Here is a 23,850-nt window from a genome sequence, read left to right on the forward strand (position 1 = left end):
TTAATGTGGTTTGTGCGACTATTTTAATGTGTTCTATTATTAACTGTAGCGGAGGCCACAGGAAAATTTACTGGCAAATTCCTGTATGCAACATTCAACAATCAAGAGACATGAGTAATGTCACTTTATGTATGCAAAATGTAACCATATTAACACTTTAAGGGCAATACGGACGCGACTATTCACATGAAATAAATGTATACCTATATATGCTGCTGCCAATTCTTAATGCAATGCACACTTTCCCTTGCAGGTTGTCTATTAGCTCAATTTCCTGCATAGTTTCTCCCACTTAAAAGCAGCTGGGAAGACTGTAATCTCATCTCACTCAGAATAATTTACCAAAACTAACTCTACTGATAAGAAGATTATGATTTTTACCTTACCGTTGAGGCACACGGCTGATAGAATTAACATATTATCATAACCTTTATTTATTGAGGTAGATCTGCTTCACGAGAGAGACCAGAGTCACAGCAGGAGAAATGGACCTGAGATAAGACACACGAAAACACAAACACAGCCATTCACACACAAGCACATGCAAACAGCATGAGAAAGAATTAGACAGAGGTACACAACGATGAAGTTTAACTTAATTGAATTGGACCAAACTTTCAAGTGTTTATACATTCAATTCATATGGTGTCGAGTACCAGAAGGCAGCCCCAGTCCAGTATTTACTCATGTGGTACTGAGAGTTGGCCAGTCCTGGGTTCTGGTCTGACCAACAGTAGCTTTCAGATTTGAGAAGTGATGTGATCTACACTTACTAACACTAGTGATAGTAAGTAGTTCTCTTCTTGTTGCTAGTGAGGTGGAATGATTAGCAGGATACAGCATCTATCGATGATGGTCAATGGTTTTCTTGTCTGTCAAAAAAAAAAGCCATAGATCAGCTTCAGCTAATACAAATTTAAGCTGCTGAAGGAAGAAAAGGTATATTCCACCTGTTTGAAACTCTGCCAACCTGTTTTATTATTCTTTTATTGGTCTACAAATCGCTAAATGGTCTCACTCCCGACTAGTTGTCTGAAACGGATCCCTCTGGTCCTCTAGTAGTTGTCTCCTGGTTGTTCCTAGGGTCCCGTCTAAGACCCGCACTGAGGCCACTTTTAGCCACTGTGACCCCAGCCTGTCAGAGCTGGAGGACCTGAAGAGGGCCGAGTGTGTGGATATCTTTACAAATTTAAAACACACCTTTCCAGCCGGGCTTCTAGCTAGTGTGTGTGTGTATTTCCCCTTGCACTATTATATTATACTTTATTTGATTCATTTAAAGATGTTAATTATTTTAATTCGTTCTTTTTAACACCTTTTACGTTCAACACCTGGAGTTGCTTTTGATGTATGCCAGTGCAAGTTTTATGTTTCACAAGCTTCATCTGAAGAACATTACAGGAATCGAGACGTGGCTTGATTTGGAGAAGAATCATGTATGTATAAGATTGTATCATCTGAATAAAAGTGGATAAAGTGTATAATAATGTGTAGACTTTAAATAATAGTGGACTAAGCACAAAACCTAATGATGGTTATTAGATCACCTGTGTTCTCACCTCAGGTAACTGTATGTAATGATGAACTTCATGTGTGAATAAGACCTTTGTTTGACACTGGTTTCAGCACGATCTGTGGTTTTCTTCCTATGAGAGCAACAAATGTTCAAGACACCTTTGCTATAACAGCTTATTAAACATTGACTGCCTGCAACTGCACACTCCATTCAAGAAGCACACAAAACTAATTTTGCGGCTTTATTTATAGTAAAAATACTTTAGATACATACAAGCTGTACATAAACGGTCTCAAGAAAGTCAACATAAAATTCTCCTTATGGAAAAGAAACAGGCAAAATGAATAGATACAAGGCAAAACATGAGAAAAATCATGAAATGTTTGCACTGCTTTCAGAAAGTGTGCAAGTACAAGGCATTTGTTTTCACAAAGTTGAGAGTTAGAAGCCTCCCGTCACTCCATCAAGGGAAACTTCAATTTGAAATTGAATATATTACGCAGAATTTTACCACCATCTTTTATTTCGATGCTTCAAGGTTTTCTTTAGCAAGATCAGTCCTTTAGATTTAGCAAGATCAGTCCTTATTCCAAGGGATGAGGTTTACTGTATAATCAGTCCTGAACCAAACTCAATGTAATAAATTCTCAGTTTTCTAAGATTAAATTAAGTTACATTTTCATTGTGTGATTGAACTTGTGCCGTTATCAACAGCAGGAAACCCTGTAATCTTAAAAAAAAAAAAAAAAAAAAAAATCCACAAAACCCAAATCCTTGTGTGGCACAACAATGGCGCATAAAATAACACAATGGTAGAGAGCTATAGAAACCTCTATAGGATGTCATGTGCTGACAGTGAGCAGGTGTGAATAGTTTTCTTGCAGTGTTCGCACTACTTATGGTTTCTTCAACAATTCAAGAGCTCAAAACTGTTTTAATTTCCCTATTTACATAACGAAGTCAGAAGGCGATGTTCACAAATGGCACTGCTGTGTGTGGCATTTTGGTCATCGGTTTACGGTGAAAGAAAAACCTGAAGGTGGGCGTGATGCGTAATGAGCCATCGGCAACATGTTTGTGCATTACATTAGCTGCCTAATTCAATACTTTAGTACCTTTCGGTGACTATTCTAGGCGGTCAGGCAAAATACAAGCTTGAGAGAGCATTGTATCCTTTGCCACACAAATGCAGACGCACAGCCCTGCAATGTAAGCCTTTTTCCCTACAAACAGTAATCTGTGACCAAACAGAGGCTTAAAAAGTGAGTGAATCAATATCAAATGAAGAGGCTCATTTAAAGAGCCGTAAAATGTGATAAAATATAAAAATTTTCTTCACTGCATCTGCACCCTCGCCATTTCGCTCATCATCAAGCCCACTGGTTTTATAAAACTATATCAAATACAATCATTTTTGCCCACTAGTAAGTCAATTTGTGTGCAATGGTTGCCCCCACCCTGCCATCTCTGTAAGATTGTTCTTCCTTGGTCCTGTCACTCAGAGTCTCAATGTGTGCAGACACCTACTGTTTCAATCTGGCAGTGTTCCAAGTTATCTCCCACCTTATCTGCTGATAGTATCCTCTTTCCTTGCCTCCTGTTCTGCAGCTCAAATGTCTATGAGGCAGAAGTCTTGACATGTTGTCCGGCTCCTCTGTGCCACATGCCAATGACTCCTCACTCATTCAGGGATAAGATGATGTCATCCTCAAGGTCAGAGTTGTCGGAGCTGTCTGTGTGAGCGATAGAGAAACACAGATTTAGAAATGTGAGGATACAGAGACTTTGTGCTGCATAGGAGTAAAGGAGTAAAACTGCCAAAATGGCAAAAACAAAGCAGCTTTGGCAAAATGTGAAAGAGCACTGCATCTATTTTTTTCTCTTGAATTCATGCTTCCTCTGTTATTCTCTTAACGTCTGGAATAAACCAACACAGCAGTTTTTAAAGTCCACTGGGGAAGGCAACATTTCTTCACAGTGACCAGACAAGCATGAAAACACAGAAACTGGACCAAACATCAGCCTCGATGCATCATTTACCTGAGAGAGCAGATCAGGGCCCCATTCGTCGAATGTAGCTCAACTTATCCAAGCTAACATCACGCTAAAAGATCCTGTTAATTCTCTCTCTTTGAACACGGATACACTTTCAGTAACAGTGCACTCTTATTTTGAAATAATGGCAACATGAGTGGCATGTCAAAACCATGCATTCTTGCTTCTGGTGTTATTTCTTCTACACTGTGCTCTATTAAGTGTTTCCACTTCCTCACATCACAAAAGCGATTTACCTGGTTCATAAATGCATTCCAGTTTCAAATTAATTGACTGTTTTCATCTATTACAATCTGTACTCATGATACAAGTGCAATTCATTAATTTTACTGCTCAGATGGCAAAACCTCATCGTAACAGTTAAAAGTCATGTTATCGGCACTCAAGTTTTAATTGAGTTCATGTCTGTTTTTTTAGGGCTGGTTCTTTCTTTTTTAAAGGTACATCATTTATTTTGTTTTGTACTTTATCATCATATATTGTAAAGTCTATTAAACTCTTGTGAAAATCAAATAGTTCTAATAACACCAAATGTTTGTGAGGGTTTCTCAACAACCAGTTTTCATTTAAAAATCATCATCCCTGTACGGAAAGGAGTTCGTGTCTGAAAAGGATTTCATGTATGGGGTTTACAATAAAACTAAAGTAGCCGACTGTGAATGCACCTGACTTGTTGCTCTGATAACAGAACTGAAAAATCATCTGCAGTGAAATCAAGCTAACTTGGTTACAAAGAACAGGGCCAAGACAAGTAAGAATGAAACAAAACAAACAAGACAAAAGAGACAAACGCAAGGTGCTACTCACCATTGTCCCCATCCAGATCAACATCGTCATTGTCCGAGTCGTCGTCATCGTTGTCATCGTTTTCGTCGTCGTCGTCGTCCCCAACGTCGACGTCCTCACCGAGGAGCCGTGCAACCTCCTCATCTGAAGGAGTGAATTCATCATTTCCATCATCCTCCTCTTCATCATCCTCATCCTCGCCGCCGTTCTCATTCTCTAGCTCGGCGATAAGGGGATCTGTATCGACATCGTCGTCTGAATCCTCGTCATCGTCTTCCTCCTGATCGTCATCCTCCTGGTGCACAGAAGACAAAAAAAAGGTAAATCACAATTCATTTTTAATCTCTGCCTAAAGGAACAAAAGAAGCGCCACGATATCCAAATAAAGAGAACAACGTTAGAACCTGATCCTCCTCATCCTCCTCCTCTTCCTCTGCAAGTCTCTGTCGGCCAACTTCATATAGCCTGCACACTGTGTCGGTGTTGACAGAGTCTTGGTTCTATGGGATCGACCGGAGGAAAAGGAAGTTCAATTATTTCATTTATTTAACAAATACATAAATTATCACAACCATGAAAAAAATGACCGCATTCCAACGGCACACTATGATGAAGATTTACCTCAATCACAGCCAGGTAACAGTCTTTGGTATCAGTGCAAAGGTCAAATATATTCCTCTTGACATCAATCGTAGCTGGGAAGAGGGCAAAGGACATGTGTCAGAAGAAGAAGAAAGAAATATTACAATAAATAACATGATAAATTATTAAAATGCTAGAATTATCATGAAAGACTTGGCGAAAAGATCAGCAAGAGTGATGTTTATTTGAACAGCGACAGCGCACAAACAGCATTAACTTGATAGAGGACAGATGTAATGTACTGGGTTTTAGGAAATTGCAATTTTCTACCTATAGTCCTCAGGTGAGGGCAGGATGCCTTACCAATAGGTTTGTAGTCTGTGGCATTAAAGGTCCTGAATGATGAACCAAATGGACTTTTCATCTGCATCTCTATCATGTCGTCTTCGTCATCAGCCTGCAACATTGCTGCAAAAAACAAAGGGCAACAGCATGAACGAGAGAATAAATAAAGAGTGAGCACAGCGAGCTGGTTAGCCGTGGTTCGGACTCCTGAGAGGATCAGTCGTTGTATGGGCAGAGCCTTTACAGCGCGCCCATGGCTCTTCCTGTGGGGTGGCGTGAACCAGCTGGTTCTCTCTGTTGCTGGTCCAACACTGAGCCTTCTGCCCATATGGCTGAGTGACTGTGGTATCAAGCGCGCACACACACACGCACCACACACACCTCTACAGGCTCTGTTCACACCTCTCTTCAAATACACACATGCTCATTTTGCTTCATAATGATCAGCCTTTCACTCAAACACACCTTTCACACACTTGCACAGACTGTGGAGTGAGTTGTTGGCTGGGCTTTTGTTACCAGGTGATTACTGTTCTTTTAGTGGGACAATAACGGTAATAACCTCCAATGAAAACAATTCCCTCTAAGCACATTTTGAATTGTAATGAATGTCTTTCTATTTAAAAAATGAATCTTATTTTTTTATGAATGCGTAGGCTCCAGTCTAGCCTAACGAAACATTAGGCTACATTTGTTTCATTGTTGCTTCCTTTTGTCTTTGTTTATAAAGCCCATCATGCAGCAGCTTCTGTATTTACCTCCATAGATGACGGTACCGTTGTTGTTGAAGACTATTCTGCACTGGTCCAGAGCGGGAACTGTGTGGAGGAGGTGGAAGGTCCGCAGATCCCACTGGAACTCCAACTAAGGACCGTCACACCCTTTTTCATTTGTATCAACTAAATCTGCTACGAGTTTAATTGCACTACGATTAAAACCATCCCCAGGGTAGTAAAATCAATTTTCAGTGCAATAAATATTTAATGTTTAGCAGTGAAATAAAAGCTCAATAGTCATCTCATCATTGGAGTGACTACAAATTTAAACACTGATATAAAAGGGTTTTTTTTTTGGTCCTGGTCAGATTGATGAAATGTTCTTCCGTGTAATCATTACTTAGGTCCAATGTTAAACAAGCACTCTTAATGCAAAGCAATAATGCAATAACCTTTGGCTGTTAATTTGAGCAATTAATTAAAGAGATTGTCTGTACGACTCTTGAATACGACAACATTTCTTTTTACTGGAAGGTGATGTAAACACACCCATCAAAATTACCAGCGAGCCATTTTCTTTCCTTAACGGTTATTTTAGAAGTCGCAAAATCTATATCTGTAAGACTAAACAAACCTTTTCACCACCTCAGAGCTGTAGGTCTCCACCAACCTGTCAGACTGCAATTACAATGACATCACCTGAAGCTCAATACCACAGAACCAATGAGCTTGTGGTGGACTACAATGCTTCAAATTTGGATGTTGCTGCAAAGAAGCTACAAACTGCAGAGAGAGGATGCTTCACACACATCTTCAACCCGGCAGCACATAAGAGCTATACAATCAGCACAGTTTGAAGGTGGACACCCAAGATTAGTGTCACCAATTCAGCATCTGACCAAATGTGAAATATGGTCACAATCTCTCCTTCTGTTCTGTGTTATGGTGTTGAAAAATGACCAGAGAAGTGTTTTTGCAGAACATTACGATGTCACAGTGATGCTGACCTTTGACCTTTTGGATAGAAATCGTCATCACTTCTTCATTTTATCACAGGAGACAATTTGTGTGAAATTTCTTTTCATAATTGGAGCATGAATTGTAGAGTTAAAGCCAAAAATGTGTTTTGATTACTTCGGCATCCAGACCGAAACAGCTCAACAACCACTGAGTGGATTGGCATTAAATTTAGTACAGACATTCATGGTTCCTGGTGGAACATTTACGTCACCTCTGGATGAAATGGAGTAACTTTGGTGGCCCCTTCACTTTTCATCTAGTGCCATCATCGTCACTAACAGCAGCTCTACTTTGTGTTTTTGCTAATTAGCAAATGTTAGCATGCTGACACCCCAAACAAAGATGGTGAACATGGTAAAAATTATCCCCGCTAAACAAATCAGCTTATTAGAATTCTGATGTTAGCATTTAGCTCACAGTGCCTAAGTACAGCCTCACAGAGATGCTAGCATGGCTGTAGACTCTTAAATCTTGCTTGAAGAAATTAGGGATGATGTTTGGGTTTGACTTTTTCTCCTCAGTCCATCATCAGCATCAACAAAAAAACAGTTAGGCTAACTTCTACTGTACTTCGACTGAAGTCTCAAGGATACAATTTCGGTGTTTATGATGACCTCCAAGCCGTTGGGATGGAACACGCCGCTGATGTTCATGTTGAACTTGTCAAACTTGTGGATGGCTTGAGCCGTGCGGACGTCCCACAGCACGCCGTCATTCAGCACCAGGTCATCTGTCGGGTTGAAGGTGGCACAGTTCCTCTTGTAATTGTTTGCCAGGTCTGGGTTGTTTAGAGTCAGAGTTACCTGACCTGTCTGGATGTCATAAATCTGACCAAGAGAAGAGAAGAACGTAAGCATTCACCATTAATAGGTCGTGTTTTCTATATTTCGCAATTCCTCTTATCAGGTTAAAGGAATGCTGACATACGTACTCGTGCTATATGTTCCTTCGTTCCAATGACTCGATCTTGTGAAAGCTTACTGAACTCCACGTAATGAGCGCCTGGAAAGGAATGCCTGAAGACACAAGCAACATTTCAAAATTTAATCAAACACATGGAGCCAGTGTGAGTACAATAGCGGAGTACTTTAAAACTTAAAATTGCTTAAAGACATTGTAGAACAAATCTGACTCCATCGGCAGAGTCCCAGTATTGCCTTGGTTAAACTGTGCAGATGAATGAAGCCAAGTGCTTGTGTCCCATGAAGTGGAGACTGCAGCCCTGAGGCTGTTAGCGTGCATAATTAAACAGCATTTCGTCTCCTCTCAGCAGCTCCTTCCTTTGACAGCATAAAGCTGCTTTATCATTGAGCAGAGAAGACAACATACATGGAGGCAGTGGGACCACAGACAGGCTTAACTGAGCTGTCGATCGATAGTCTGTGGTCGAGCAGCAGTCATGTCGTACACACTTTCTGGCAATTCCGCACTCTAAACGTTTCCGTATTTCACATTTTTATTTAAGAGAATTAATTTTGTATGTGGCTGGTGAAAATATGGGTTCAGTCTCTTGTGCAAACACTACTTACTTCATGATGAACACTGATTTCATGCCCCACAGCGCAGACAGAGGGTAACTCCAAGAGGCTGACGTCAACAGCAGAGACCCATCCTAAAAATACAAAATGTGAAGCTTTAAGGTCTCATCCGTACATCTTAAGACATATAAATATACTCCGCTTAGAACATATATATATATATATATATATATTATTGCAAGCAGTTGTGAAATACTCAAACACACCTGTGACTGTGAGTGTGACTGTACCAATTTATCTTAAAAAGTCAGATTTTGTTGTGAATTTTGATATACAGAGTGGGCTAAGCGTGGATGAGTGGCAGAAAGAGATAGACTGGATAAAAATTATCGAGAGAAAAATTGAAGAGCTGGAAAAGTCGAGAAACGAAGCTGTTAAACAGACAACGTGGTCCGACCTGGTGTGAAAAGAAAGATCGGACTATTAATTTTAAAACAATCGCCAAAATGGAGCTAAAGCAGGCGCTCAGTCAGACTTCTGCCACTGTGAAAAACAGGAAAATGTGAACCCTCTGGTTTACTAAACCACAGCGAGAGAAAGACGCTGGAGCAATATAATCTCTTCTGGCTCTGCGCAATTAAAACACACCTGTCCAGAGTCAAACGCCCCTGTACCATCAAAAAGTAGTACTAACATAACTGAACACTACTTAAACAATTACACAGTTAATGGCGATACGCAGATGAACATTAATAATCACCTCGATCTGTAGGCATGCTTTCCACTGCATCTCTGTCTTGCTGTGTCTATGTTGCTTGGCAACCATTCTGCTAAATGTCACTGAAGAACTACATTGCTTGGCGGAAGAATGATTATTTGTTATCACTAAATTACTGCTTTTTTTCTTTTTTTTGCTGTGTGTTTATTTTATGAAACCTTGCCAGGTAAGAACGGTTTTGCAAAAGCAATAAAGGCCATTGTTTACAGTGATTTTAGAACGGCTAAGGGGGTTACTCTCCACATTTTCGAATAAAGGGGAACTTCAAATATCTAACGTGTATAAAGACAAGCAAGATTACATTCAGCAACAATAGAAAATACATGGAAAACAATTGTTGATATACAAATGGCTTTCTCTACAGACCCGTGAAGGCTCCAGGTGAGTGATGGCTGAACTGTGGCAGCTGTAGCTGGCTTCCTCCTGGCCTGTAAACACGTTGTAGAGTTTGAGCAGCCCCGTGCACGTCCCGAGCATCAGGAACCGCTCGCGGGCTGAGAAGGCACAACACATGAATCCGCTCTCGTCCTCGTCAGCCTCCCTGAACACGGAGATGGGACGGAACCTGGGAAATAGAAGAAAGTAAAAGGAGAAGAAATGGTTGTGGAGGGTGGAAAAGTCATCAAACTTGCTGAAGGAACAGAACAAGAATCTAACAAAGCTGCCTACCTGCTGAAGATGAGGTGCCTGTCAAAGCAGCCTCCATCCACTCCCCCATATTTAGGATATATAACTCTCCGTGTGTGTCGGGATGTAAAGTTGATGGGTGCTTGGCGTCTCTGTTTAGGCTCGGGGCACTGATGGGGGGTGAAGAGAGAGAAAGGTGGGCATGTTGCCACAGGGTTTTTGCAGCGTGCATGCTGTTCCCTCAGGTACTCTGTGATGATGCTGTCTAACGCAGGGGGGGAGGGCAGGTGCCTGTCAAACTGCTTCTTCATGGCTGGAGTCTGGCTGAAGGCCCCGTGATCAGACTTCTGCCTCAGCACCCGAGGTTTCTTGCAGCTCACAGCACCGCACCCCATTTGCCGTTCTCGAGAGAAAACGATTCGTCCAATCAGTGGGGAGCCATTGCTACAGTGGGGGACGGACGTTGACGGGAAAGCAGCAGAAGAGGACCCAGTGGGTTGCGATGTAGAGGGACGTGTTTGTGGATTGCTGGATCCTGGGGTGGATGAATGAGAGGGATGGTTTCCGAGTCTCGACCCGACACCGTTGGCCAGCCGTGGGGTGCGGGGTAGAGTAGCAACAGAGGGGGCAGGTAGGGGGGAGGCCACAGTAGGAAAAGCAGAAGGTGAATGAGAAGAATGTGACAGACATGCCATCGGGAGATCTGCCTCCTTGGTGAGTGTGGTGGCTGTGTCATGAAGGCCTTTGGCCACAAGGTGGTTCCTAATAAGCAACAGCAGCTCTTTCTCAGGGAACGAGATCCTAGACTGAGCGACCACACTGGCCCGCTGCAGCCACGCCAGCGACACGTCCGTGCCGATCAGCAACGGTTTCCCAGAGATCCTTTCTATCAGCTCAGCCGCAAACTTACAGAACTTGACATGTTCGCTGCGTTTGTCCTGGAGCACGGGCTCCTTCATGAGCTGCTGGATGTGTCCGCTGCTGAACAAAGGCAGCTTGCTGATGATCTGTCTGACGGAACTGGAGCGAGACAGGCCCACCAGAGCCTTACAGGCCAGAGCTCGGATCTGATCTGCATCTGTAATGGGCATCTTCACCGTCAGCAGGGACAGCAGCACCTACAGGACAGAAGCAGAATGTTCGAGAAGTTAAAAACACTGGCTGACAGAACTGAGGGCATGTTTGAAATGAATTGGTTTTTCTTCATTAGGAAATTTTCTGAAACACGTACACTTCTTTAAAAGAGGCTCTGAGAAACTGCTGTCCCACAATTCTTTGCTCAGGCAAAACACAACTCATAATAATGACATTCCTGACCAAGAGGTTTCCATCAACTTTAAGAAAAAGATTTTGCTTTGATGATAAAACGTGTGCATATAAATCCTATGAAAGATGAAGAGATCCTTCTGTTGTGCAGGGTTAGTTGGTCTCAGTTGATACCATAGCAACACATTTTTCTTGCTGCATGTGAATTAGCGATAGGTCCGTCTTAATGCATGGCTGGTTTACTTTCTGGAATGTCCCATCTGCATGTTGAAGTGTCCTAAAGTGATACACTGAACCCCAAATCTCCTGCGGTGAAGGTCTGCACCTTGCACAGCAGCACCACTACATTCAGCATGTGGATGCGTGTGTCATAGTGCACAAATATGTCCAGAAATTTCAGCCAATTTTAACGTTCATACAGAATGACTAGAAAGACTTTGAGATCACTTTTTGTCAATACTTAATAAAAATCACAAAGGCTTCGGCGACTGGTATGATTTAACTGTACCTTGATGCCATTGTTAGACTGCACCACATTCCACATCTTAATGAGGACACTCTCGCTGGCTTTGGTCTGCTGAGGCAGGCGGCGACGAGGGGTGCCTGCGATGAACTTGCCAATGCTGGACATGCGTTTGTCTGGAGCACAGACGCAGTTGATGACGACCTGCAGAGCTGACTTCTGAATCTCGGCATCATTTACAAATACCTCTCCCTCTGCCACTGCCAGGACTATACTCATCCCTGAGAGAAAAAACAAACAAATAAATGACAAACCTTGCAGGAAAATAATACCTGGAGTTGTGCCATCTCTCAGCAGGGCTGGGCACAGGCTTTATGAAAGAAACAAAAATGAAAATACAAACCTACATTCTGCAGAGAGTAATACTAATTTTACTTTTTATGGACACGCTATGGACACGTTGAATACAGTAGCAGCTGCTTAAATGAATTAGTGACTATCTTTGTACAAGTAGTGGTTTGACAATGTTGTATACAATATAAAAAATATAAGTGTAAACATATTCTAAGCTGACTGACTGTACTGTGCAAGTTCCTGACGAGTTATGAGTAACAAACGAGCCCATGTCAATTTCAGTTATTGTAAGTGCATAATTTATTTTAAAAAAGTAATAGTTACATTTCTAGTTACTGCCAAATGTTGTTGAATTGCAGTAACAAACGCGTTACAGTAATTCCTTATCAGAGGTACATGTCATGACCTGAAAGACATGGGGGTCTTTAGCTCATTACAATTGTTCACTCTCATTTTCATGCTTTCTTCTTACCATCTTTTTCTTGTTTCCCTGCTCACCAATAAAAATGGGAGCCACCTTGCCATAATGTGTTTTGATGGATCTTATAGATGAACACTGAGAAGACTTACCAACAGTGGAAACAGAGGATCCCCCCTCATCAAGCACAGCGACAGCCTCAGACAGCAACAGCTGCGTCTTTGGAACTACTGTGAGGATACTCAGGATGTCGAGGGCATAACGCACCGTATCGCTCCTACAGGGAAAGACAAACAGTCACATCACAAGTTATTTCATAACTAGAAGGAGGAACTGTAAAAAATGCATTTAGATGAGATTTACTGTCTGGTCCATACCTGCCATAGTAGGTCCTCCAGTCACAGGCAATGGAAATGAGCTGCAGGAGGAGCTGGACACAAGACAGCTTGTGAAAGACCTCTGCAGGTTCCCAGTACAGTCTGAGTGGACCGTACTCAATCAGAAACTCCATCATTTCCACCACCTGCTCACGGCTGTAGCTGACCGCCTGGGGAATGAGACAAGAACAGTGAACACTGTGGAACTCCTGCATCAACAACTAAAGATTAAACAGAGCAATGAAACATAACATCTGAATAATACATTTTTAAATGTTTACACATCAATCTCACTCATATTTTGTCCTTTGAGTACCTTATAGTAGGGTTGGGAGTGAATGGGGGCACCCCCTTCTGTGCGCTGCAAAGACTGCTTCACCTGCTCCACCTTGATTGCCAGATGGGCCTCAAAGTACCTGCGCAGAGCCATGCAGGTGTGCTTGGCCGTCTGCCTGCTGGAAAAAATCTCATCATCACTCAGCAGCGCTCCCTGGTCCTCAGGGTTGAGGATCTCCAACGTGCTAATCTGAAAACAGTCAGTTCACATCACAAATTAGTACAGGATCGGCAGCTGTTGTCTTATGTTGGGATATTGCATTGACTGCTCAGTTTATCAGTTCCCCAGATATAACGTATTTTCTGTGAATGATGCAGATGGTTAAATTCACATGGGTTGCGGTGAGGATCATATGTGGTTTGTCCTACCAGATTGACGAGGCGTCTGAGCCCGTCCTGCTTGTCGAAGAGCTCCAGGACGGCACGGAAAGAAAAGGAGATGGAGAAAAACATGGTGGCGTGGCAGCAGCCGGATGCATGAGAGCATTCCAGCAGCCACAGCGTGTAACCAACCACATCTGACAGGATGGAGTGGGGCAGCATGCACACCTTGAGAGCAGAGGACACAACAATGAATACAAATGTGCACTGCCACTGTAATACTGATAAAATCTAGCATTGCTTTTCATCAAGTAACTTAATATTAACGCTGACATAATTTTGTGAATAGTTTAATTATGAATGATTATTAATTATTGTAAAAATATTATTTGTATTGCACTTTTTGTGCAGAGATGCAGCCCAATGTGACCAGAATATTGTTGCACATCACATTTATACACAGTGATGTGTTGTTGTTGTTGTTTTAGAAAGTGAAAATAATGACCAAAAAGATGGAATTTGGTGTTCATTTAACTTAATTAATTAAACTGTAGTCTTTGGGTTCAGTGAAAGACAACTTTTGAAATATTTCATAATATTACTATTAGCAACATTCCAGAGAATATCTCATATAACAATGCAATATAACACATAGCCAAGCTCTGAAGGCTACAGACATCTCTTCTTTGGCACATACTGTACATGTAAAGCTTAAAAAAATTGTTGGCACAATTATGGCAATATCCCAGATGTCACTGTGTATTTGCATGATGTGTGTCTGTTTTGTACCCTTTCCATAGCATCCTGGTTATAGGCAAGGTAGTAGAGGCACAGAGACACTCCAGTAGCAGCCATAGAGGGTCTGGGGATTTCCAGCAACTTCTGAACTCCTCCGTGAGCCACAAACTCTGCAGCAAATTTCTTGTGCAGCAGCAGTGAAGCCAGGTACTGTGAGAAAAGCAGAGAAATAAGTCGGAAGGGCTTGACCTTGTGTTTCGGCACCATGGAGGGTGAACAATAGGAGGTAAGGGGTTTACCTTGAGAGCCTCAAAGGTGAGCTGCACATCATTGGTCTGCTTTAGATCCATATAATGCATGAGCAGCTCACGGGCTCCCATCTGCATGAACACCGCCAGCAGCTGCAGGCAGGAGGAGGAACGGGCATCAAGAACACTTAAATTATGTCATTTTGCAAGTATGAAACCTCGTAACTGGCTAGTCACTGGAACCAATGATAAAACATTAAAAAAGTCCTGTTAGCCCCTTCAAAACCAATTTGTCTTAGTATGAGCAGATAATAATATCTTTGATCATAATTAAGGAAGACTGACATCTGCTGGACAGTTTGTGACAAGACAAGAAAAATGCATAACTTGCAGGAAGTAATAAACAAAGCACTGTGCTTTGGCTGATGGTAACAGACAAACCTCCTGATACTCTCCCAGAGGTGTGAGGTACTGCAGGATGAGCCTCTGCTCGATCTCTGGGGTCAGAGGGTACAGATGATAGTTGTTGCCAATCACCCAGGGGCTCATCTCAGACCAGCTGCTGTTGGAAAGCTCACTGAAGTTCCTCTCTGGCTCCGGCAAAGAGAAATTTAGCTTGTGTTTCGAGGTCCTGCCACTTTCCCTCTCTGCCTTCCTTCTTAGGTAACTGCTGCCATCAGACATGCTTTGTGTCAGCGAACCTGGCGCAGACATGGGCTTCATCATGGTTTTCACAGCCGAGTTGGCACGGCTGCTAGTTTTATGAGGGGAGTTGAGACGGAACGAAAGCTCGTTTTCAGGTTCGATGGTTGAGAGGGGAATTTCGCCATCCTCTTCTGGCCCCGTCCCCTCCCTTTCACCTCCGTTTCTGCCCGGTGTGAAAGGCTTCTCTTCAAAGCCTCCGTCAACTGTCTCCTCATCCAAAGGTAGCAAAGGCTCACTCAAAGTCTTCCTGGGGCTGGGCCGTTTGATTTCCCTTTTGTTCTCAGCATCCTTATCCTGAAGCTCACGCAACCGATGCAGCATCAAAGGCACCTGTCAAAGTAAAGCATGAAAAACAAGTCGATTGAAAGTTGCTCGTGCACATCCACTACTTATGATGAGCAAACTGCTCTGATGCTTTGTGGGATAACGCAGTTTTATCAGTTGCTTTCATACCTCATCTATCACTAACTGACATTTGAGACAGCAGAATGCACTACTGACCAAAACAGAGTTCTCCTCCCTGTAGTTGGCTGCAATGTCCTGGTTCTCCATAGCACCAGCCAACAAGCCTGTGGCATAGATTCTGAGGGGCTGCTCGGCCTCCTGAGCCCACTTAAACAGCCTTTCAACAATGCCCTCCTGAGAGCAAAAAAAAAAAAACAGGAAAATGTTGAAATACATATAGAAACAAGGATTTGAACAGATTATTAATGAGAAAAATGTTGAGTTCTGTTTTTACCCCGACTTATTCTCATTTATTGGTCAAATACAAACTTAGCTTGGCTTCCATCATAATTTAACATGTGCAGTTGTAAATAAAATTATCAATACAGTAAATCTTTAAGTATAAAGGAACTTTTTCAAATGAAGAGTGAAAAGAATCTGGTGAGAGTGTGTCCATGTCCTCATGTCAACAGCCGCGGAGCAGCGGTCAAAGTGTAACTAAACTGCAGGCCGGACTGTGACTCCACAAACAAACACAACATTTTTGTCACCCACAGCTGATCTTGTCTCGGTTTATCTAAATTTCATGGGGTTGTTGCTCAGTACTATTGACTCAGTGATTAGTTGCCTTCTGCCCTTATTCCATTTATCTACTGCTTCAATACCAAAGACAGCACTGTGCCTGAGGTCTTCCCTTCGTATGCAGCTTCCTCCATTATTGTGATGGTTGACTTTATCATTTATGTCAGAATGCTAAACACAAATATAGTAGTATGCCAGTATAAGGCGTGTAAACATGTTTTACCTAATGTTCCTTTAACCAGTAAACATGGCATGTTGGATATGTATTTGGAAAACTACATGAACATCACAGGGTAACATGACAGCTGAAAAGGAGAGCAGAGCAAAGTGTCGCCTTATCATGAACTCAGAAATAACCCACCTTTTCCTGAAAGACCACAGCTGTCTCCAATCCAGGCATGATGTTTTGAAGCAGGCGGCAAGCTGCAGCATTGAGAGAGAATTCTCTGCTGGTCATCACATAGCTGTTCACCAGCTACAAAGGGAAGACAAATAAATAAATCCCCCGTCTGACCCATAAGCTACAAACTGCCCTTTATTTTGCATCCAAACAGTCTGAATTCAGTGCAATCCATTCTTACTGTGTTCATAAAGTCATCATTCTTGAAGAGGATCTTGAGCAGGTGCCCTAACACACATTCTGGATCAGCTCTCCCTAGTGGCCAAGAGGGAAATGTCAAAAACACACACAATATTTAAAATCCCCACTGATCTTGCCATGATGGTTTTTTTTGTTTGTTTTTTTTTTTTTACCAGGATGTCGATCATCAAAAGGGTCTGGGTCTGCTTTGTGGTACTCCTCTGTCTCCTTCTCAACAAGCTCCGAGATTCTGAAAGTTGCAGCACATCAACACATTTACCATCTTTAAGTTACACACAGCTTGTGCAACTAACCTGTCATCCAGGCTTGAAATGCACAACAAGCGTCTCTACTGACTTGGTGAGGATGTTGACCAGCTCCTGTGTGCTGCCTTGTTGCTCCCTCTCCCACTGTTCCAGTAGAGCAGTCAGATCTGCCTTGGAGTCCACACTGGCAGATGCCGACGCCATAGCGCAGCCTGTCAGGATGGCATGCTCTTAATACGTGTACATTTCATCAGCAATAATAATTCATTTACTTATAATCATCTGCTACCCTAAAGGGCTGTAACAAAGCAGGCTACTGTATGTCGCGACTTCTAACTGTAATTATAAAAAGTCAACAAAAGCAGTACCGACAGCAGGAAACAGGAAAGCATGACTGTAGTTACGTATATAGTGTTTATACAGATATATTTCGCTACGGTCGGCAGAAGAAGCAGATTCGCTCCATTGCTTCAAAAACGTCACATAAGTGAGTGTGCAGGTGCAGCTGCCCTCCAGAGACTGCAACTGTCAAAACACGCAGGACTTTTCAAGTTAGCATATAGATAAACACATCTTAGCATCTTTTCTGATTTCATTTGGGAACAACAATCTCAGCTGCAACACTCTGCGTGTTTTCCCACATCCACTCATAGTCAACACTTACTGTAACAAACTCAAGACACTGCCTGTTGCGATATTTGGCTAATGTTAGCCAGACTGTGGCTAAACAAGGAAGCTGGTCTGCTTAGCCAGCTAGCGACACTCTTAAAGTGGTCAGTCCTGAATTCTGGTGCTGTCGTTTATATTAAGCCTGGGCTGTCCAGACATGCACGGCGTACTTTGTCAGATTCAAGTCATACTTGAACCAACGAAACGTGCCTGAACATATAACCTAGCACTGAGGTATTAGCTAGCAGCATTGCAGGTAAACCTGGCTACTTAGCTAGCGTGCTAACTTTACCTCGTTGTTCCGCTCAGTTCTTCTGCGGTTTTACCAGATTTACCAAGATTCGTATCCACCGATATCAGTCCAAACTTGATGACTTCTCGGTGAATATCTACGTATCGATCACCGTTTCACAGCCAAGGCTTAATTTGCTTTATTGTAGCTTTGTGTTCACGGTTTATTATCATTATGGCGAACACGTTCCTCACGTCATTTCACAAGCGACAGTCCACTTTTAATGACGAAACGATTCAACAGCAAAACATTGCGAAATATTTATTCATATGGCTGAATTAATACAAAGGCAGTATTACAAATTTTTGTCCTGCAAGATCATACACAGTTACAGATTTACAGTTACATTAAAAAAAACACTTGCAGAGAGAGCAAACGGATTAGGTTCAGATACATATTAGTATATAAAAAGTACCACTTCTGCAAAAATTGATTTTCAGCTGGTTTTAACTGATGATATAAAAAAATATGTGCTGCCATAAAAGAGCAAAACGGCTATGATATAGAGAATATTGTATGGTTATGATTTATATTGTATCCGTAAGCATTTCTTTTCTGTGGTTCATGCATACAAATGACAGGCAACAATAAAAATTACTTTCTAACCAGTACTAGTTAGTCAAAGGTAAACTGACTTTCTGTGCAGCCTTAAAGATTGCTTGTTCAGGAGGCTTGATCAGTTCTGCTGACTGGTGAGGATCTTGTTGGTTAAATGCCTCTGTTTAACTCTACAGAGCATCAAACTTTAACAAGTCAAAACTGGCCACTGTCAGAGAGCTCCGCATCAGTAGAACTAACTTGTGAGTAAAACTGACTTGTTTAGATATCCAATGATCTGGCTGAGGAAAATCCTTCATACACAACCATTGAAATTACATTACAGTGCAGCAGCAGGTAGCAGGATAGTTATCTGCACTAACTTTAAACTCATTCCCATAAACAAAGTAAAGGTGTGATTTCCCTTTCCATGAGTAGGTCACCTTGGTGACGGGGATCAGCTCAATGGTTTGACGCTGCAGAGAGAGAAAGCAAATATGATGCATGTTACATAAACACATTAACACAAAACTAGGCTTTGAATTAATGCATTAACCAGTGATGGAATGTAACTAAGTACATTTAAGTACTGTATTACACAGTACACACTAATGCATGAACTGTAATCTAGTAATATGATATAAATATTTCTGAAATGAGCCATTAAATAGTACCTGTTGTAGAATGCGTGATGTCTGGGAGTACTTGCCCTGGTGTTCACTGACCAGGCGCTGTGAGGCATTCACCACTGTAGGGTCAGGGAAGCCCATCACTGGGTACACCTGCGCAGGGTAAAAATATTAATCACTGCTGGATCACCATCACTGTTGATGACAGTCATTTACTGGCGAACAGCTCAAGCAAGAAGCAGCCCACATTTTGCCAGTGCTGATAGCCCAGAACAGATTAACTGTACAGTTACAAACCAGTGGCATTTCCAGACTTTTTGGACCAGGGTGATTTCTCATTCCTACTTTAACATTACAGTTTCTTACATTCCCATGTTCAAATTTTTCATTTAAAAGATGAACAGTCCTTGGATTCCTAGTCTCCATAATTTATTCTTTAAGTCCTCAAAAAGAAACTGTACCTCCAAAAGTGGGATGTATACAAAAGAAAACATACAATAAAGGTCCTGCCTCTCACTGGGCAGACAGCCAATCATATTTTAGGATAATGTAGGTTAATGTTACAGTCATAAAACTGAAGAAAACCAATTTAAAGCCTACACGTTCCCTTCAGTTCACAGTGTGAAATGTTGTGTGAGCTGTGTAGACCATTGAGTAAACTTGCCTGAAATGTATCCTGTGTTGACAGCCTGTAAACTTGGGTGTGGAGTAACTTAACTGCTGAAAAGCATGCATGATTGCCAGAGTCTAATAAATCGGGGAGGATTTTTCTTTCAAGAAAATCTAAGCAATCTGCACATTTTGTATATTAATAAGCCAGAATCTTTCCAAACCTTAATCTTGTGCCGCATGAGAAAGTGAGAAACTTACCATGTACTGAGAATCTCTGAAAAGCTCTTTGCCAGACACCTTGCTGAGGTTGTCCACCTGCAGTCCACTTGACTGTTCCACAACGTAGTTATCACTGTTGTTGGTCCTGAAAACGTACATAAAAAAAAGAAATCCGGTTTCATTTTACAACTGCTGTTGTTGATCTTCAGATCTTCATTAAGAAAGACAATTAGTAAAGTCAGACATGCTTGACAGATATTCAATGTTGAGGAAGTGGCACCATTTCACAGTGAGGTTGATGTAGACCAGAAGCTGTTGTTTTCCTTGACATGTGCCACATTGCTTCGATCCTTGTCCGTGACAGTGGTTGCAACTGTGAACAGAATGATGTTCAATAACTCTCAGTGTCTTTTAGGAGAAGCACAAATACACAGTATGCCCTGTCTCTTTTACTTCATTAGAAATCTATGAGATGCAATGGATAACACTTACTTTTCCCTCCCTCTGCCATTGCAGTGGTGGCATCGATCATCTCCGTGGCGGTAACCAGACCCATTGCAGACCCAACAAACTTTCTGACAGGAGCAAGGAAAGAGATCATGTGATCAGATGATCTCGATAAAGATTATCAAGTAACCGTTTCAACCGTTTCAACTGTGGAAATGACTTACATTGCCAGCACCGGCACAGTCTTTGCAAGGTTTTCTCCCCATTCCCATACAAACGTGACAGCTCTGTGTATGAAATGTTTCTCATTAAAAAAAACGCAATTAGAGGAGCTTTTTGTTCTACAGACATGTGCTATAATATGATTTACCTTTACAGATGATGTGTAGGGAACCTTGATTATCTGTTTGCCGTCCATGAAAAAGCTGGGGGCTTTAGCAGGAATATCCCAAGGCCCTGGAGGTGGCTGGGCAAAGCCATCCACTGGCTGGCCTGATCCAAATAAATCAATTCACTATCACTAAATTGCTGACTGACAACAAAAGACAGAGAATTAAGCTCATGCAACTGATGCTGAGTAATAGCACTGTACCAGTGTATGGCTTGTGACTCCACTCCGTAGATCTTGATTCAGTGAAGGTTTCCAGGCGGTACTTAAACAAAGCAGAGGTGGGATTCATTTTCTTTTGCTCTCTGGTTATATTAAATGATCTGGAGCCATTTACTTTGCTTATTCAGTGAACATCTAAAACTGTTGTACAAGCTATTATTTTTACTGATTTACATGCCTTTGTAGTAGGTTTTCCAAACACACACACATGCACAGACATCCTCTCACCCTGTAGGTATTGAATGCCTCCATGCTGGTGATCACACCATCCTTTGCCGGTGCCGAGCTGTAGCAGCACTTGCTGGAGGCAAACAGAGCAAACGCCTCCCGGGCTGTATCTTCACTTATAGATGGGATACTGAGGGCAGCGAGGGAACGAGATACAGTTTGGTATGCATGTCTGATCTTTTCAGAGGAAGTGTTAATTGTCATAGTGTCATATGGAAAGTGTTTTGCAACAACCTTGGGTAAAAAAAGGAAATAGTTTGGGCCTTACTTCCAATGTGGTTGCTCTGGTCCAGGTGCAGGCTGAGGAACTGGGTAAGCAGGCATGGGAGGAGGAAGAAATCCACCTACAGCAGATATTGAAAGTTTTTTTTCTGTACTGTTTCATTGCTTTATCCTTAGAGCAATCATTCCCAACATAAATATATATTCACACAGATTATATCTTGTATAGCTTAGTCTTATTTTTATCCCACTATTTCTTCTTATATCGTTAGTTTGTATTTTGGACTGTTTTTTTTTCCTCATTACTTAAAAATGACTGTTGCACAATGTCATTTTGCACAACTGCACTACTGGGCTCACATTTAACCGCCAGATGTCTATCTTGTATAGCTTCGTTCTGTATTTTAATCCCACTATTTCTTCTTGTATCATTAGTTTGTATTTTGTACTGTATTTGTGCCTCATTACTTGAAAATGACTGTTGCACAATGTTATTTTGCACAACAACAATTTAACCGCCAGATGTTTATCTTGTATAGCTTAGTTCTATATTTTTATCTCACTATTTTTTATTGTTTCTTTTTTTCTTATATTGTTAGTTGGTATTTTGTACTGTATTTTAGCCTCCTTACTTGAAAGTTGTTCTTTTTTGCATGCCCTTGTGTTTCCACCCTTTGAGCTGCTGGAAATGTAAATTTCTCTTTGGAGATTAATAAAGTATCTATCTATCTATCTATCTATCTATCTATCCATTACAATGTTAAGTTTTGACTGACACTGACAGAGAAGTATTCATTTAATTGTATGTTTATTTTTGAGGTTGTAGTTTGCAGTGCTGTTGTGCTGGACTGCATTATATTGAGAGGTGTTTCTAATGCTTTGGACACATCATTTACAAGCAAATAGCAGAAACACAATTCAATATAATGTATTTCAGTACAACAACACCACTAACAACCACCTCTGTAATAAACATACAGTTGAATAAAAACCTCTCAGAAACTTTTAACAAAAATGGAACATATAAAAACATGTGGTAGAGCTGTTGCGCTGGATTAAAAGTGGATTAAGTGGCCAGGGAGTGAACATGACAGTACTGTGAGACTACGAATGAGTACATGCGGCATACAGTACTATACCTCCTCCTCCTGCCACTGTTCCTTCATAGCCAGGCATGCTGTCAAACATGCTGGCCGGAGGAGCGCTGGGGCCCTGGGAATCAGCTGCGGGTGGGGCGAACATTGCTAAAACAAACCAGAAGAACCAGTTCAGTCATTCACATGAATGAAGATTTTCAAAGGCTAAATGTTGTAAAGTTTTCACGCATTAGACAAACCACAAGCCTACTTAAAAAAAAAAAAAAAAACACTCACTCAGGGACTCTAATGAATCGCTTTCCAGAAAATCCATCTGAATTGTTGGGTCTCCAAGTTGTAACATGTTTCTAGATAAGAACGCCAGAAGACAGAGTCGTAAGGGAGTCACTTACCTTGGCCCTCCGTGTTTTCCATTCTGAGATGTTTTACAGCCACGCTAAAGGCTCGCACACGCGGTTAGTTCCTTCATCCAACACTATAAGAGTAAAAACTACAAGCGCACGCAACTACGGTACGTCGGTGTCATCCTCCTTAAATCAACCTGCACGTCGAAGGCGACGTCATATGCATGTGCGCGCGTGTGTGTGTGTGTGCGCGCACTGCACAGCACAGCGGAAGCGTGCGATTTATGACACTGTTAAAATTGCTGTAATGACCTCCATGTCATAACAAAGGAGTTTAACTTTCAATACAAGAGCTTGATTAAACCGACGTGGATCTTACCAGGTGCCCCCTCTGCTGCTGGGACATAACCGGGATTGGCCACTCCATAAGTGCGGTTCTGATTACTGCAAGTAACGGGAAACGAAAGTTAAGGCAGTGAAGTGAAAAACAGTTCGTTCTGGATTTAGCTTGGAGCTACAATACACACCATTAAACAACACTCACTTCATTATAGGCTGGTGCTCCATTCAAAATGCTGGAAAATAACTAAACGAGAAAATACAAACCGCCCGAGTCGTCACAATTGCTTCAAAATAATCAGTTTACGACAATCATGTGATGATAAGCAGATCATTTACCTTTTATCACACCCCACCCACGAACGCTGCATGTCGGTCAAATACCGCCTCTTCTTAAACAGGAACACAACCTCACTCTGTTCAGCTTGAGCTCCCGCAAGTCTTCAATGATGAAGCGCTCACACGAAATTTAGAGAAGTTGCCTACCGAAAGCAACCCCCTCTTCTCGCCCCCCAAAAACCATCCGTTCAGGAAGTGCGCACATATCTGCTTCATGAAGAGTAAACACATGTGAAAGGTGGGCGTACAGATGTGCGCACATTTT

The 23,850-nt window shown here is 41.8% G+C and overlaps 2 protein-coding genes across 6 annotated transcripts; both read right to left on the minus strand.

The window, feature by feature from the left end:
- Positions 1–1,750: 1,750 nt before the first annotated feature.
- On the minus strand, positions 1,751–18,141 carry LOC121612959 (DDB1- and CUL4-associated factor 1-like). Its single transcript, XM_041946157.1, has 25 exons — positions 17,963–18,141; positions 17,093–17,213; positions 16,909–16,985; positions 16,737–16,810; positions 16,517–16,630; positions 15,631–15,768; positions 14,866–15,459; positions 14,476–14,577; positions 14,228–14,386; positions 13,487–13,666; positions 13,098–13,307; positions 12,782–12,951; positions 12,557–12,681; positions 11,678–11,913; positions 9,946–11,021; positions 9,643–9,841; positions 8,550–8,632; positions 7,952–8,036; positions 7,614–7,847; positions 6,043–6,136; positions 5,303–5,407; positions 4,979–5,052; positions 4,762–4,857; positions 4,379–4,652; positions 1,751–3,249 (listed from the first exon to the last, which is right to left on the minus strand). The coding sequence occupies exons 2-25, from the start codon at positions 17,203–17,205 to the stop codon at positions 3,194–3,196; spliced, it is 4,668 nt and encodes a 1,555-aa protein (XP_041802091.1). The 5' UTR covers positions 17,206–17,213; positions 17,963–18,141; the 3' UTR covers positions 1,751–3,193.
- A 69-nt stretch (positions 18,142–18,210) lies between these two features.
- On the minus strand, positions 18,211–23,845 carry ssuh2rs1 (ssu-2 homolog, related sequence 1). 5 transcript variants are annotated; one of them, XM_041945776.1, is made up of 14 exons: positions 23,586–23,843; positions 23,452–23,493; positions 23,287–23,351; positions 22,606–22,710; positions 21,513–21,588; positions 21,245–21,374; positions 20,999–21,059; positions 20,777–20,898; positions 20,631–20,693; positions 20,452–20,534; positions 20,240–20,332; positions 19,999–20,104; positions 19,174–19,281; positions 18,211–18,975 (listed from the first exon to the last, which is right to left on the minus strand). In XM_041945776.1, the coding sequence occupies exons 2-14, from the start codon at positions 23,472–23,474 to the stop codon at positions 18,835–18,837; spliced, it is 1,176 nt and encodes a 391-aa protein (XP_041801710.1). In that variant the 5' UTR covers positions 23,475–23,493; positions 23,586–23,843; the 3' UTR covers positions 18,211–18,834. The 5 variants fall into 5 exon arrangements, with proteins under 5 accessions (XP_041801710.1, XP_041801708.1, XP_041801709.1 ...); XM_041945774.1 differs by lacking the exon at positions 23,452–23,493 and having other exon boundaries at positions 23,586–23,845; XM_041945775.1 differs by having other exon boundaries at positions 23,452–23,593.
- Positions 23,846–23,850: the final 5 nt, after the last annotated feature.

Source organism: Chelmon rostratus, chromosome 10 (assembly GCF_017976325.1).
Source record: "Chelmon rostratus isolate fCheRos1 chromosome 10, fCheRos1.pri, whole genome shotgun sequence".
Lineage (NCBI taxonomy): Eukaryota > Metazoa > Chordata > Actinopteri > Chaetodontiformes > Chaetodontidae > Chelmon > Chelmon rostratus.